The sequence below is a fragment of the Lutjanus erythropterus genome, chromosome 18 (assembly GCF_056507025.1).
Source record: "Lutjanus erythropterus isolate fLutEry1 chromosome 18, fLutEry1.hap2, whole genome shotgun sequence".
Lineage (NCBI taxonomy): Eukaryota > Metazoa > Chordata > Actinopteri > Lutjaniformes > Lutjanidae > Lutjanus > Lutjanus erythropterus.
Genome location: NC_139334.1, coordinates 24,755,417 through 24,771,279, shown reverse-complemented (window position 1 = coordinate 24,771,279; position 15,863 = coordinate 24,755,417). Strand labels below are relative to the sequence as shown.

The window sequence follows — 15,863 nt, the reverse complement described above, 5'->3', positions numbered from 1 at the left end:
GTCGTATGCATGAAAGCACTATGTGAAACCCATGAGATGACCCCATCTCTTTCTGGTACCCTCTGCACCTCTTTTTAGTAGGTCCCGGTGCAAATACCTTCAGAGCAGCTGGATCTATAAGCAATATGCCCAAATACTTGGGCATGCATGTTTGGCTGCAGCAATAAGCACAATAATTTCTGTATTTTACTTTAAGAACTTCTCCCTTTATAATGTCCCAGAGGCCCCTTGTTGGCAGCACAAACCCTGTACAGTTTGTATTTTATATGAAACATTAAATGTATTGATTTGAAATGATGTCACTGTCTAGACCAGATTTCACCTACCAGTGAAATACGGCTTTGGAGAAATGTCTTCTGACTAATCAATATAACAACTGAACAAATTATTAAAATGGTTAAACAAATTTGTGTTTTGTGACACATTGACATTGTAACCTACATTTTATCCTGTTGAAAAGACGTCTTGAACATTCAGTATCACCCACTTCTCAACTACAAATCAACATTGCAATCTCAGTTGGTGCCTTCTGGGAAGGATGTCCTTCCTTGTTGCATGTGTAAGAATAATGTACAGTCTGCCAGAACTAGCACCAACCCCTGCATCAGATGACCCAGGAGCAAAGACATAGAGTTCAAATGCAAAGCCACACCAAATATTTTCCCTGTCTCATGCATGCTTGGATTTTGGGACAGCACCAAACCCAATTAGTGTAGGTCCCCACTAAGGTTTTTTTTATTGTAGGAGAGATTTTAAAGCTACATTTCTAAGCGGTGTGGGATTTTAAATTGTGACAGTCTTACTCATAGAAATCTTGCTTGCATGGTTCCATATTACATCCCATTCATCCTCATCAATGTTTTTATGTCTGTGCAACATCCTGTACACACACAACACAACAGTCTGGCTTAACACACTGTAGAAATGAGTTATAGATTTGTTTAGCTGCTGATGCTTTAGTGATATTGAAAGTAGTTTTTCTAGTTATTAAATATCAAATCTGGAGGTACTGAACATTTTTTCTTATCTGGGGAAGTTTTTATTTTCTTGGAGTTGTTCAAATGACAACAGGGAAGAACCCACAAAAATAAGTCTCTCAGTAAGGAGGTTAAATTAGGCCTCCTCTTGAATTTTCGTGTTGTAAACCATGCCTTTAAAATACTGGAAACCAAAGGATTGTTGTTAGTGAGACTCCTCATAGCTGATAGCTCAGTAAATTCTTACGGAACAGAAGGCCCAGCAGGGAGCCAGATGTTTGTGACGTTACCAAACAGACCAAACAGTAGGATCTTCCTCAACTCATTCAGCTGAAATGCTAGTTGATACTATCTGATGTTGGGGACATCCAAACCTCCTTTTGACCTAGAATTTGACCTATATATTTGACATTTTTAGTCTTTGTTTTGTTCTAAATTAAATCACTCAAGCACGCACCCTTTATTGTTATTTTCAAGAAGAACTAAATAATTAGAGCACAGACTTGGACAATAATGACATCACAATGTCACTCCTTGTTCCTTGAGATAGATAAAGACGAGAAACATAAAATACAGCAGCAAGGGAAAAGGTGCAGAGCTTATGTTGCTACAGTCTGTATCACTGTCCCCCCTGCAATATCAGACACCCCATATAAGTTAACTTCTGCTTCCTTCTCTAATTCCAGGCCCTGCAGCCAACCATGGTGATAGTGGGAATCTACTGTGGTGTGATTGCTGCCATGTTCCTGCTGCTGAAGACGGTGAATTACCGCCTCCACCATGCCCTGGATGAGGGGGAGGTGGTGGAGCACCAGGCCAAGGAGAGTCAGGGCAGCAGAGGTGGCACAGAGGGGGCTAATGATGGTGGCGTCACCCGTCGAGAGGACAGCAATGGCCCGGGGTAAGTTCATGTCTTACACAGTCCAGTCAGTGGTGGATTCGACATCTGGAGACGTGGGACAAAGACGCTCCCATTAGTGTGACTAAGCTGCTCAGATAATGAGGTAGGCAAAGTATTCAGCAAAGGCGGTGTAGGAGTGTGGTGTATTAGGAGGAAGACGTCATGCCTTCTGATCAATGATGTTGAGGAGTCACACGGAGCGTGATTGTGGAGCGATTGGAGTCATTTAAAGGTGATGTAATCTGAGGTTGTCTATTGGAGCTGAGGGCAAAGGTCTGGTCCTCGAGTGGTGACGTGTGAAAAGACACAAGCTGCTACAAGGAGAATCGATAAATCACTTTAAAGGCTTCCAGCTGTAAAACGAGCAGAGATGGGGAAAATAAACATGTGATTTTTTTTCTAGTTTTCATCTTTATTTGGTAAAGTGACAGAGAGAGAGAGAGAAGTATCATATGCAACCGACTTTTAAATCTTACTGCAGATTATTAGATGATACACACCATGTAAGCTGAACCATCAGGGCATCATCGGAAAAATTTAATTTGAAAGTAACAGGATATTTCCTCCTGAAAGGACCAGTGTGTAGGATTTAGTGGCATCTAGCAGTGAACATGCAAACTGCAAACACCTTGTCTCACTCACCCCTTCTAAGCACATGTATAGACCCTTTTTTGGGCCAACGTCATGATTACGTCACAGTGTTAGCTGGAGGCAAAACAAAGGAAAAACTGGAGCCAAACACAGAGTAGCAGGTCAGATGTAATATTTATGTGTTGGTGCCAGAATTGAAGCAGTAATGACTCAGAATTGAAGTTTTATCATATGCCAGCTGCCACTGTGAGTCACAATCCTTAATTCATCGTGTCAGATGTTAAATAGTCTGGCTTTGTAGGCTGTTTTACTCTCACTAGTCCTCCTGTCTCAGGGTACCATCCTTCAGCCAACAGCAGTGCCCTAAACTAGAGTAGCGCCCGTCGCTCTGCAGAGTATTTAATTAGCTTAATAAAATTACACCCACCCTCCCCCAAAAAAAAAGAAATGGGCTCAGTGGTCAATATTTGTCCAATCCCCCAACCATATGGCAAATATAGAAAGATTGAGTGAGCGTGTACGGGTCAGACATGACAGCCTGGACCAATTTGTTACTGTGAACTTTTTGAAGCAACGCATGATGTCATGTCATACATGTTCAGAAACACTTTTGATTAGCCATTGTTAAAAAAAAATAGCCAATAAAACTTGCTAGCTAGCTATTAGTGTTAGCTAACATGCTCAGGAAACATGGCAGTCCAATATGGCAGCTTCCATGGAGGAGGACACACATGCTATGTTTATTTAAAAAACAGTTCATTCTAAGGTTACAAAAAAATCAGTGGAGTTAAATTTGTCCACATTACTGCTACTTGTGCTAAGAAGCGTGCTGTTGAGCTTTGTTTTAAAATGCACTCCAAGATTATTGCTCGGTTTTGACACTGAAAGCTGGCATCATTTATATGAAGCGCATTTCAAGGTGCCCTGTGGAGTTTTTTTTGTAATCAGTGTTTCTGTTTACATCTGGGATTATTTACCAGAACACGCAGTTTGTATCTTTGAGATCTAAAAAATGTTTGAATACATGTCCAGGTATATTATCTTATACCTGCCGAGTAAGGTGAACCCAGGTCACTCAGTTACATTTGTGACAGCAGATTTTCTTGTCTGTGGGTCGCTGTTGGTGTTCCACTTTCAATGATGCAGTTCTTATTTGTGCTGTTCTTCTCTTAGGTTAGCTTGACCAGTATAGCTAGCTGGCTAACTTGTCTCAAGCTTCAGCAGCACAACTAAGTGACATGTGGTGCGGAGATCCTTTTAAACCCAGCACAGGGACATGTGTCAGACGCCACCCCCACCTCCAAATAACAATATCATCGTCCATCACAATGTGTCACTGTTGATGTGTCATGGTAAACATCACCCAACCTTAATCATGATATGCCATAAATGTTGTCTGTTCCTGGTAGTAAAGGTTGCATTACAGATATTTCTAGCTGTTCAATTATTTGCCTTTACCCATTTAGTCATTATATCCACATTACTGATGATAATTTATCAAAAATCTCATTGTGGTAATATTTAGTGAGGGCACCAATAGTCATCCCTATGTTATTGTCACAGTATTGCAACTTATTGTGACAGTTGATTTTGTCCAGCTCTGCATGTAATTGCGAGCTCTTGTTTTGTTCCCTGCTTCTGCCTGTGCATTTCAGTGTTACTTAATGCGTTATGGCCACCTGTGGACCAGTGATATTCTGTCGTCTGAAACCTTTGGCAGGAACACGAATAGCGTCACCCACAGGCTTGTGCGCAAGAAGAAACGAAACTCATAAAAACATACCTCCAGAGTGCTAGTACTTCTGGTCAAAAACTCCACAGGGTGCCTTTAAGGTAATTTCTCTTTCACTTTTGAGCATGACCTTTACCCAATACGCTCCTGGTTTTCCATTTATTCTCACTTTTTATGTTCTTCTCTGCTGCTATGGTGCATTTTCTGCAAGAACCAGCGCCATATTTTTATGTCTCATGTCCCAGTATGTGTAGACACATGAGTACTGGCTCATAGAATTACATGATAGAACTTGTTATAACTCTTATGCCATGGGTTCCTTTATAGAACAGATTATGAGAATAGATTTTACAGCACCTTTCTCAAGTTTAATAAGCAGCCCCTATGTTTTTAAAGCCAAGTATGCTGACAGTGAAATATGGACTAACCAATGCTATAATGAGGGTGATTAAGGATCTCATTAGTATGAGGATTATGTTTCACATTGTTCCAGTACTGCAGAACTTTGTTTACATTTTGTGTTTACAATATGGAAAAACAACATTGACAACCATTGATGAATTACACAATCTGAAAAAGTAATTTACATTCTACATCAATTGTCTCATCAGGTACCATTGCATAAGTGCTGTAACATATTAAAAAGGTACAAAATGATGTGTTACCCCAACTCTGAATGCCAGGCGTCAGTCTTTTTTCAATAAGGACGTTTAGCTCTCATTCAGAAGGAACAAAAGCCAGAGAGGTTCCAGCGTTTTACTGCCCGTGACTCGGAGAAGTGACTCATATTCACATTCCAGAGAGAGCGCTTAGCAGGACGCTGAGAGAGGGGAAAGGCAACAAGAAGAATGAGAGCTCTCGACCACAGGGGCAGACGCAGTCGCAGGCGGCGTTGCCCACACATCTGGAGTCGCATTCCAGGTTGTTTGAGTTTACAGTAGAGCAGACAAGCCGAGCTGAAGTTGATTAAGGTGTTTTCACACCGCCACCCACTCATTTTCCCCTGACTGCTCCTTTTTCCACTCTCTGTACAGCCGCTCTTACGTGTTGTCGCTCATTACTCGGAGTGTTTGTGTTGTGGTTTGACCCGTTATGAAACGTTTTTTGGCATATGGAAATGATTTATAGACAATCCCTGGCAAGTTGTTTGTTTCGACATACCAACTGGTTAAACAAGCACGTCCGGGCTAAATATAGGCCTGAAGAAAATCTGCATGGATGCTTTCATCTGTTTTTGCTCCTTCGATTTATTTTCGAAACCCTCATAAAACGATGTTAAATACAGGCCTGTTTAATAGTTGCATGGTGAGTTTTTCTCTAAACCGAGTCAGGACATACACGTCATCAGAACAAGATGAATGGCACTTTTCATTCTGTACTATCCATTCAGATTTAAGGGCGGGAGTTCATTGTGCAGGTAATAATACAAGTGTATGCATGTGTTTGTGTGTCTGTGCAGGGACCCTGGAGGGGGTATTGAGATGGCAGACTTCATCAGACAAGAGACTCCTCCAGTGGACTGCAGCTCCAGGAACTCCTATATTGGGATGGAGTCTAACCAGCAGGTAAGCAGAGCGCTGTTCTGCTGCATAAGATACCCCACAAACACTATATTTACTGTCAATGTACTGTTTTAGTTTATTGTTAAAGCTACTGCAAAGAATGTTTGTATTGTGTTAGTTTTGGAGGCTCCTGTGAACAAAAGCAGCAGTGTTTCTGTTATAACGACCACATAATATGTCAGAAAATAACATTATATAAATAAAAATCTTCTCCTGCTTCTTTTAACAGGCTAACATTTAAATCATAGTAACTTTGCCTGAAAAAATGTAAACACAGGCTCGTTTCATCTCAAGACCTGGTGGCAGGCATTGAGAATAACTAGATAGAAATAGATGATCTTCTAGCTGATGGTCGTGTTACTTATGAAGGTCATATAGAGGCATCAGTGATAAACTGAGACTGTTTCATAACCATTTAAAATCTGTTTGTAGTAGCTTTAAAGTGTACATCTTGTCTGCACTAAAAGTGAGGTGCTGTTATGTTCTGGCTTCCATCAAGTGGGTGTGTGTTTTAAATTACTCAGTGTTTAAAATAGTGCAGACATGCTCAACAGAAAATTAATTTGCAATAATGTGAATTAACATCCCCACCAGGCATAAGGACCCTTAATGTCACACCTTAAGACATCTGAATGAAAATGGGTTGTATGGTTGCCAAAGTGTCTCCCCAGCAGTTTGGGGCAAAAACCCTGCAGTTTTTGCATGCAGTATAAATGTGTTATTTTCGCCTTTTCCAAAAATGGTGTATTTGAATATTCATGCATACTTGGGTCCCTAAACAGTATTGGAATTGCATAAATAGAGTATGACTGGAAAGCTGAGACTCTTTTGGATTAAATGAGCCCAATGCTATTCATGTGTGATGATGATAGTCCTCATAGAAGCCATTTTATTGTAGTGAGACCATTTTTTGAACACTGGTTACTTGCTGGAATAAAATTCAGTGTCTGTGGACAATCTAATCAGCTCTATGCCAAAACATTAATCATCTGAATAGCTACTTCTTCCAATGGGACTACTTAGAATTTTAGCTTTTGTGAGTCTCTCAAATGTGTTTAGTCCATAAAATTGTGAAAAATGCTCATCACAATTTCCCAGAACCCAAAGTGATGCCTTCAAATTGCTTCTTTTCAATTTTGTATCAAATCCTGGTTGACATTTTTGCTTGAAAAATGACTGAAAGCAATAATTGATCATCAAAATAGTTGGCAACTAAGTTTCTTTCGTTCGACTAATCGATTGATCGTAGCAGGTCCTATTATAATAGGGAGTGATTAATGTGAATGAGGGAGTGATATTCCACACAGCCTGACTCTTTTGATTTACTATATCGGTCCTAATTAAACAAAGCAGACAAGATCTATTTCAGGGTTTAACATGAATGTTTTTTCCTCAAATGCTGAGTCAGGCAAGTGGGTCAGAAATCTACTTGCCCAAGGTCAATTTTTACTTGCCCTTGTGCAGATTCTTTTATTTATTAGCAGGTATCATATACCAACAAAGACTTAATTGTCTTCAAATGTCATGTTTACTCTAGGGTTGCAGCGTCTATAAAATGTCAGAAAATAGTGAATATTGTCCATCTTAGTTTTTGCAAAGTCCAGGGTGACGTCTTTCAGTGTCTTGTTTGTTTGTCAAGTTTAATATGATAATAAACAGAGAAAAGCAGGACTGAAAACGGCTATTTTTGCATGAAAAGTTACATCAAGCATTAATCAACTATCAAAATAGTTTAACAGTTCAGTTCCTTTTTACTATTTGCCCAGTCGGTCAAGTGAGTTGCTAGATTTACTTGCCCGACATGAAATTTTGAATGCCCAGTGCAAACCTAATTGTTGAGCCCTGTGGTGATTGAAACTTGTCAGATTCTAGTGTCTTATTTTTAATGATAACTGAGTCCTAAAGTAGTGATTTAGTTTCATGTATTTTATGTACAAGAAAATTGTCTACTTTTCAAACTGAACCACATCTGAATCATAGAAAACCTTCTTCTTTGTTGAGTGTGTATTCACAACATTGTTCTGTGATTCACTATTTGTGTTACAAGTGATAAATAATCAGCAAACTACTGCTACTCCCTGCTGGGAGCAATATTTAATCCTCCCACAAACAAGCATCATCTGCTGAGTCCTGACAGCTTTTAAACCTCCTCCATGTTCGCTGTAACATGTACTCATGTACTGTGCGCTCACTTCTGAGGTGCACACATACAGCAAAGACAAACCTGAGGAGTAAAAGAACAAGTTTAAAACTGACTTTTGTTATTGTTGGACTAGAGGAAGGAGCTGTTTGTGTGTGTAGAGGGATGTTTTCATTAGGTATGATCCTCACATAGTTGGCTGTCAGCTGATATCTCCTTTAATATTCAAAGTTATTTAGCTGTTTAATTCTGTGAGATATATTTAACCTCTGGATTCCCAGGGGGTGCCATGTTAAACGTCTTTGTACTGCGTGTCCTTGAGTCACTAATCAGCCAGGATGTTCTGCTCAGCTGCTGTGTTCAGAGAAGGAAGAGAAGCCAAAACTTTTCTCTGACAGTGAAGAGGCACTGGCTGTTTGCAATACACAAACAGTGTCTTTCTTTGGATGTCGTGTTTTCTAAAGATCATACGTCTTGTCAGTTTGTCTTCCTAATTGTTTTGCTCCAGAAATTTGCTTCTGAAGTCCTGACCTCCTTTTTTCAAACGACAACTTGCTTGATTTATCTTTTTATTTCACTTCCAGATTGCATCCACCCATGGAAGAACAACAGTAGCCAAAGGTAACTATGACCACCTTGTAATGTATACTTGAAGGGATAGATCGGGTAATTCAAAGCGGGGTTATATGAGGTACCATAGTCAGTCTGTTACCTACAGTAGATGCAGCTTGACACACTCCCAGTTTTGGGAAGCGGAGAGGGGCACCAGCTCAGAAGCTGACCAGTCAACAACAAGGTATTTTAGCCTCTTAAAAAAGGTCCACCTTAAAAATCAATATCAGTTTAAGTATGTGCTATATTTAGAATATCTTCACAGCTTTACCTTGGAGTCAGACAGGCTTCGTTGACAGGAAACTGCTGTTATATAAGCCAAATATAATTCCCTCCAAACTATCCAGACTCCATATGTGAAATCAGTAATTTTACTTCACTGAACACAACAGTTGCTGCTCTACCTCTGCCTCGATCAGTTATTTTTTGTGTTATTATGTGATTTAGGTGAATCCAAACTATCCTGACAGAACACAGAAATCACACAATAGCACAAACAAACTTACAGATCAAGGCAGCAGTAGACCAGTAACTCCTGTGTTTTGTCAAGTAAAATGACCAAATTTGCCTATGGAGTTTGGTTGGTTTTGAGAGAGAGCGATTTTTAGCTTATATAACGGCAGTTTCCTGTCAGAAATGTCTATCTGACAGCAAAGTAAAGCTGTGAAAATATTCTACATATAGCATACACCTAAACTAGTATAGTTTTTTTTAGGTAAAGTCTTTTTAAGCAGGTAAAATTTGTTGCTGAGCCAGTCCACAGCAGTACATTGATTAGCTCATGTGCTGGTACTCCTCTCTGCTCCTCTAAGCTGAGGTGTACTGACTACCATCTGCTGTAATAATACACTGACTATTGATCAGTCTTCAGATAATCCAAACTGTTCCTTTAAATCATTGCTCTCTGTGCTTGTGTAACTCCATTCATTTTAGAGTGAAAAGAACTGACTTTTTTTACAAGCACATTAGACTTTTACAGTTTTGGTTTCACCATCTTCTTTGCGACCCTGTGATGCATTTCCTTTTCTGCAAGATCACCACATCCCTGACCATGATCACCCCAGCTGCCGGGGAGATGTAGTCTGACTCAGCATTGCCGTGACCTCAACAGTCACATCGAAATGAAGCAGCTTTAGACGGGCTCTGCTGAGTTAAAAAAAAAAAAAGTAATACACAGCAAGAGTCAGCATGGAAGTCATTCTCCAGGAACTCTTTACTGGAAGACCGAGAAGAAGACAATAAATGAAGTCGTAGCTTTGCTTTGGGTCTATTGTACTGAGTGTTAGAATGAGGCGGCTGCACCGTCTGAATAATTCAGTGAGTCTGTTCGATGCCATTCTAATTAGCTGGCAGTTTGCGATGACAGGAAATGGTCTGAAGTGGGACAAGGGCTCTGCTGGGGTTTAGTGTTTTAATCCTCTTCCCTTCAAGGATTCCATGCTCTCAGACTGTCCATCACAAACTCCCAGAAAGTATCACCGAGTCAGACTCGCATGATTCGAGAAACAGCGACTGCAGAGAACATCGTCTTAAACAGTTAGATCTTTGTTGAAAGGTTGTCTTGTACAACCATCAGGGCATTATACAGTGGAAACCTCTTATAGTGACAGGGTTCATAAGGCTGTTGCAAATCCTTTCACACTTGCATTTCAGTGTAGTATTTTCAAGGTTCAAAAAGTGCTTTTAGATAAAGTGCTTGAAACTGCTTGAAAGTGTAATTACATTACTTTTCATAATACATGGCTACCCAACTGAATAGTTTTATTCTAAGATAAAGAAATAAAACACGTTGGACACAGCCTAATTGCTTTTGCCTTTCATACATAACGAAGAGTTCTCCACTCGAGCCTTGCTTTCCACTCTGCACGTCTTTTTTTGCTGTGTGCCCTCTGATGGAACAGTGAGTGGGAGGCTAACAGACGACAACACGCCGAGGGGGTTGTCATTTCAATGTGCTGCCTTGAAAAGGGGAAAAAAATAAACAATTTTATTCAAACTGAAGTTATTTTTTAAGTGATTGAGTGACTGATTTATATTGGCAGGTTATAGAGGATACCAGGTCTACTTGCAGACAGGTGACATATTTTAAAATTTTTCAGTTTTCCTTTAATTTGTCATCCTTCTCTGTAAGGCTGGGTATTGTTCAAAAGTTTTAGATACCGGTGAAGGCACCAGCACCTTGCCTTACCAGTTCCTGAACGATACATTCTTCAATACCAATTTTATAAAATCAGTTTTAACGAAAAGAAAATTACATTACACATTCTGGTACAATTACTCACTTTAAATGAAGAAGCTATTGGAAGCAGATGGGGGAACTGTTTTGACTCAGCATTTTATTTAACCTGTAATAACTGTACTGAAATGAAGAAACTCATGTAAAATCTGTATAGTACCTAACTATATGAAAATATAAATGATTGTAAAGCTCCTTATTAAATGAGAAGATGATTTTTAAAAACTATTAGTGCCATACAGGTTTTGAAGTTTGATACCTGCAGAATGCTACCATGAAACATAATTTTGGTTGTTTAGAGCAAATGCTGCAAACCCTGTGGTGGTCAAATTGATCAGTATAAGCGGATTATTATTATGACTGATATTTGGTTTGTTTTTCTTTATTTTTCATGTAGATTTCATTTGTATACATTTGTATATTTGTTACATGAAAATACAGTAGAGTTTTAACCAGACTGATTGTTTCAAATGTAGCACACTGTTTCAATCTCTTTTCTAACAACTAAAAAAAATAAATTGCTGAGCTGTGCATAATTTCAAATACACTAAAATGCAGCTTCAACAAGAGCAAAGCTTCAAGAAGACTGTTTTTCATCGAGAGAAAATGACTCTTTATCCTGTCATGACAGCCAAAAGGAGACAGGTTACCATGGTGCAAAGAGTAAAGTAAAAGTAAATACAATTACAATAGTTTCATTTTATTTCTTTTATATTTTCACGTACAAAAATAATTATTTAAACAGCATTTGAATAGGAATAATTCTGTCCCAAGCTTTTTGATCCATATAAGTGGTTTCCACTTTCCATTAACTTCAAGCGCCTCTCAGCATAGTAGTAAGGCAGGGGTATCTGTTTCTTTATCCTCTGTGGAGGCCGGTCATGTGTGGGTGTCTGGGGTTAGTGGTTGTGAAAGTATAAATAATTGATGAAACATGTCATCTCTTAATTGCTTTCTTCCTTCTCTTTACAGGAGATGTGGGAAAGACTTCAGATGACATCAGTTTGACTCTTGTTGAGAGCTGCAGCCATGATCATGGTAAACATACATGTCATTCACGTACAAACAGAAATCTGTATCTGACTGTGATATTTCAGCACCGTGCTTAATGTTTATTTTCTTTTTTGTCCATTTAGATCTGCTATCAGACACAAAGATGTACTGCCTTGTTCCCAACGACTCCTTCGCCTCCTTGCAGCCATCAACCTCTTTGTGTCCTTCGGAGCTGTCCAGGGAGCCTGCTGATCTCTGTAACTCTGCTGCTTTTCACTTCAGCCTGTCACACTCCTCCTGTGACACTGAAGTGACCACACACGCATCCATGCAATCTCAGACCTTTAGGAAGGAGCTCCGTTCTCGGGGCCTCCCTCGGACCTCTAGCTCGGCGGGTTCTGCTTTCCCTGACCCGTATCTACCAGACTTCGCTCTGTACCCTCCACCCAGGAGAGGCGGCCTCGACCCTGTTTCTGAGCTGGAGACTGCCAGACCTCACAGGCCGGGGGTGTGTGGCAGAGAGGGGGCTGAGCGGCTGTACCAGCAGGACCAAGCTGTGCCCTCCACCTCGGGCATGGAGTGTTACAGGCACAAAGAACCACGCAAAGTAGCCCGCTCAGCCTCCAGGGAGGCCGGGGAAGGTAGCTCAGGACTGTACCGGGTGGAGGCGGGTGGTGGGGGGAAAGCCTCTGGTGGAGGAGGAAAGTCCCAGGGTGGGGAGCGCAGTGCTGATAGCCTGAGGAGTCTCAGTACTCGCAGCAGTGGCTCCACTGAGAGCTACTGCAGCGGAACAGACAGGGACACCAACAGCACTGTCAGCAGCTTTCACAGCGAGCAGACGAGCTCCACACATGTGGAGAGCCTGCTCTCGCTTTCAGGAGATGAACGTGTGCGGGACAGAGGAGACGCTGTATCTGCTCCTGCAGACGGCAGGACTTCTAGCCTCGGCAGTATTAGCTCTCGAGGTCTCAGCAACCTCCCCTCCAGGGAGGCCAATAAAAACCCTCATGCCAATGAGCTGACTGCTAAACAACCTGCTGACACGCCCTCCTCTGCGCCCCAGGAGCTGGTGGAACCTGGCAGGGGCCAGGAGGAGCCCGGCGTCAGGACCAGTGCGGATGGCTCAACAGGTGTAGCTGGCACTGAGCAGGAGCAGGTGAAAGATGACAGTCAACCAAAGTCAGCCAACAATGTTCAGAGGACTTCCTCGCTGTCGACAGGGCGCAGCGGACGCCGGCGAACCGGCAAGAAAAGGGCAAGCAGCTTTGACGCAAGCCGTCACCGGGACTACATGTCTCTGCGTGGTATGGCCAAGCCTTGCAGTGCTGTGTTTACTGGGGGTGGAGAGGAGGACTCTAGCGACCAGAGTGAACTTAGCTGTGCCTCAAGTCTCCACTCCACCCACCACCTAAGCACAGACAGCTCATCTAGCACCACCTCCCGCTCCTGCCACTCACCAGAGGGCTGCTACAGGGCCCTTAAAGCCAAGCACACTGCAGCCAACGGAGCCTCCTCCTCCTCCGCAGTAAAAGCGGCGGCAGGATCCGAGGCAGGACGGGAGCGAACTGGAGGAAAGCGGCGCACCTCCCGCCGTACCCCCAGCACAGGCAGTGCCAAAACACATGCCAGAGTGTTGAGTTTGGACAGTGGTACGGCTGCCTGCCTTAATGATCCCAGCCGCCTTGGAGCTCCAGCGGGGCCTCGGCCCCTCACCACCTCCAAGTCGGACCTGGAAGCCAAAGAAGGGGAAGTCCTGGATGCTGCATCCTTGCTGGGTCGGGCCTCCCAGCTTGAGTCGGTGACCCGCTCAAGAAACAGTCTGCCCAATCAGGCAGCCTTCACTGAGCCTCAGGATGCCACTGCTGCTTCCCTGCGGGGTACGTACAACACACAGCGCTCCAACATACTGTACACAATGCACCATGTCTGGTTTGCTGCTGCTGTTTGATGACTAGTACACATTTTATGAAGTGACTGAATGCATCACAAGAAATGTTGTTTAATCCTCTCAGCATTTGATGACACTGATTACTCCACTAGTTTAGACATGCACTTTATTTTGTGAATTATCAGCAGAACTGATATAGTTTTAGACAGAACATAGGCACTGTCATTAATCTGCTTTGTTTACTCGCATTGCAGATTTGGAATGGATAGGTGATAACTGAGTGAGGACTGAACACACTAGAGCCTCACCGATACTGGATTTTGTAAACTGATATTAGGGAGTAAAAAAAACTTCTGATATAGACATTCGATTGGCCAGTATTCTTTATTTATATTTATCACATGGCATTGGTAAATACTCTGATTCTGATTGTTCAGTTATAGCATTTTAAAGTCTGTTTTTTCTGAATAACTGACCGCTGCTATGTGTATAGTTCTGATAAAAGACAAGAGAAACAATAAAGTCATTTTTGTATCAGTATAATAATTTTTAAACTAATATTTTATCTCACATTTAAAGTAATAAGCAGGATAATGTACACTGAGCGGATCATTACTGTGAAATAAATCCATCCAAGGTGATTCAAGTCCTGCACCCTCCTGTTGGGATTTATTTTGCAATAATGACCCAGTTATCACTTATTTATCAAAATCCATGACATCAGGGACCTGTGAAACAGTAAACTATGACTGGCATTTTTAATTATTATAAACATATATCAACTTGAATTAAGAAAAAAGATCAGTTATACATAAAATGCTGTCTATAAAACCTAAAAAATGCATGATGTTGTGTAAAAAAATATGATACCTACTAGATATAGCCAATATTAAGCCTATAATATCAGTCTGGCTCTGTATCATGCTCACTCTACTGGATAGCTGCTTTCTGGCCTTTTAGCTGCAGGAACATGATGACAGAATTGACATATTGAGATTGTTTTGGGTGTAGTCCTCCTGACATTAGGCTTGCTTCATCATTATTGCTTTTGTGTTTGTGTGGCCGCATAAGAGATGTTGTCTGCCGTGCTCATTCAGTGTAACCATGGTGAGTTTCCATGGAGTGACAATTCTGACCCAAGCATAGTGTTCCTCGTGTAGATCACTATTAGCATGATGGCACAGTGTGTGCTTTGTGCTGAGGTTAGACAAACAGCAGCTCTCTTATTAGTGTCATACTCACTGAGTCCAGCAGACATTCCCTATCCCACATTCTTCGAACTCGCAGACTGTGCCTTGTATTTTTGCTGAGGTCTTGTCTGTCTCAGTTTTTGTTTTTTTGGCTTCTGTGTCTTATAGATGTTTTTCTTGATGATGTTGTTGGTTGTTTCTGAGTTTTCTAGAGTGTTCACCTCCTGGGATAAACAGTATTAGACAGGATATGTCTGGACATGTCGACTGATGGCAGAAAAACTTTTCATAATTAGTGTTTGATTCTCATTTGATGCCTGCTATCAGCCTGACTCACAGTCAGTTCCACATAGAGGCATTCATTGGCATTAGAATCTAGCGTAGCACTGGTTGGTTAAAAACCTTCTTTGACTGGATTTGAGGTCACCAGTGAGGGTAATTGGTTGGAGTTTTCTGGCCTCAGTGTCTTTTCGGGGAATAAGATTAAAAAAACAAACAAACATGAAAAGCTAAATTTGAAAGTCAAGCTAGCTAGAATTTGCTGAGTCATTTTCAGAGTCAGAATTAGAAATTTGGTCACATTACAGCATTTTAATGAGGTACTGTAGTGCTGCACAGCTGACTTGGCCTAAAACTCTTGTTCTCCAGATGACAGATGTTTGTTACAGACCTCAATAAATATAATGATATCATATCAATAATATCATGATTTTAGTCTCTTTTTTTTTTTTTTTTTTTTTTTTTTTGGTAAGCATGAAAATTTTTGCAAAACAGGTCACCTCCACTAATCATATCGCAATCATAAATTCAGTCAAAGGAATTGCAGTATGTTTTTTTTTTTTTTTTTTTACCAAACTGTGCAGCCGTAGTGTACGTGCTTAGTGTGGTAGAATACAAAATAGGTCAACCCAACCAGCAGTAGCATTTAAAAACAGCAGAGAGAAATTCTAAGAAACAAATGTGGTATGTGTAAAAGCAAGAAGAGCATAAATAAGAATATTAGATGAAATGCACAGTATAAATGCTGTGTCAATGTGAGCT

The 15,863-nt window shown here is 41.1% G+C and overlaps 1 protein-coding gene across 4 annotated transcripts in view; it reads left to right on the top strand.

Annotated features, from left to right (window-relative positions):
• Positions 1–15,863, top strand: part of pcnx1 (pecanex 1) — a 56,090-nt gene that overhangs the window by 5,200 nt on the left and 35,027 nt on the right. For all 4 annotated transcript variants that reach the window (XM_084743234.1, XM_084743233.1, XM_084743236.1 and 1 more), the window contains exons 2-6: positions 1,664–1,878; positions 5,661–5,766; positions 8,488–8,524; positions 11,724–11,789; positions 11,888–13,621. In XM_084743234.1, coding sequence (XP_084599360.1) covers positions 1,664–1,878; positions 5,661–5,766; positions 8,488–8,524; positions 11,724–11,789; positions 11,888–13,621 — 2,158 coding nt within the window. The remainder of the gene's footprint in view (positions 1–1,663; positions 1,879–5,660; positions 5,767–8,487; positions 8,525–11,723; positions 11,790–11,887; positions 13,622–15,863) is intronic.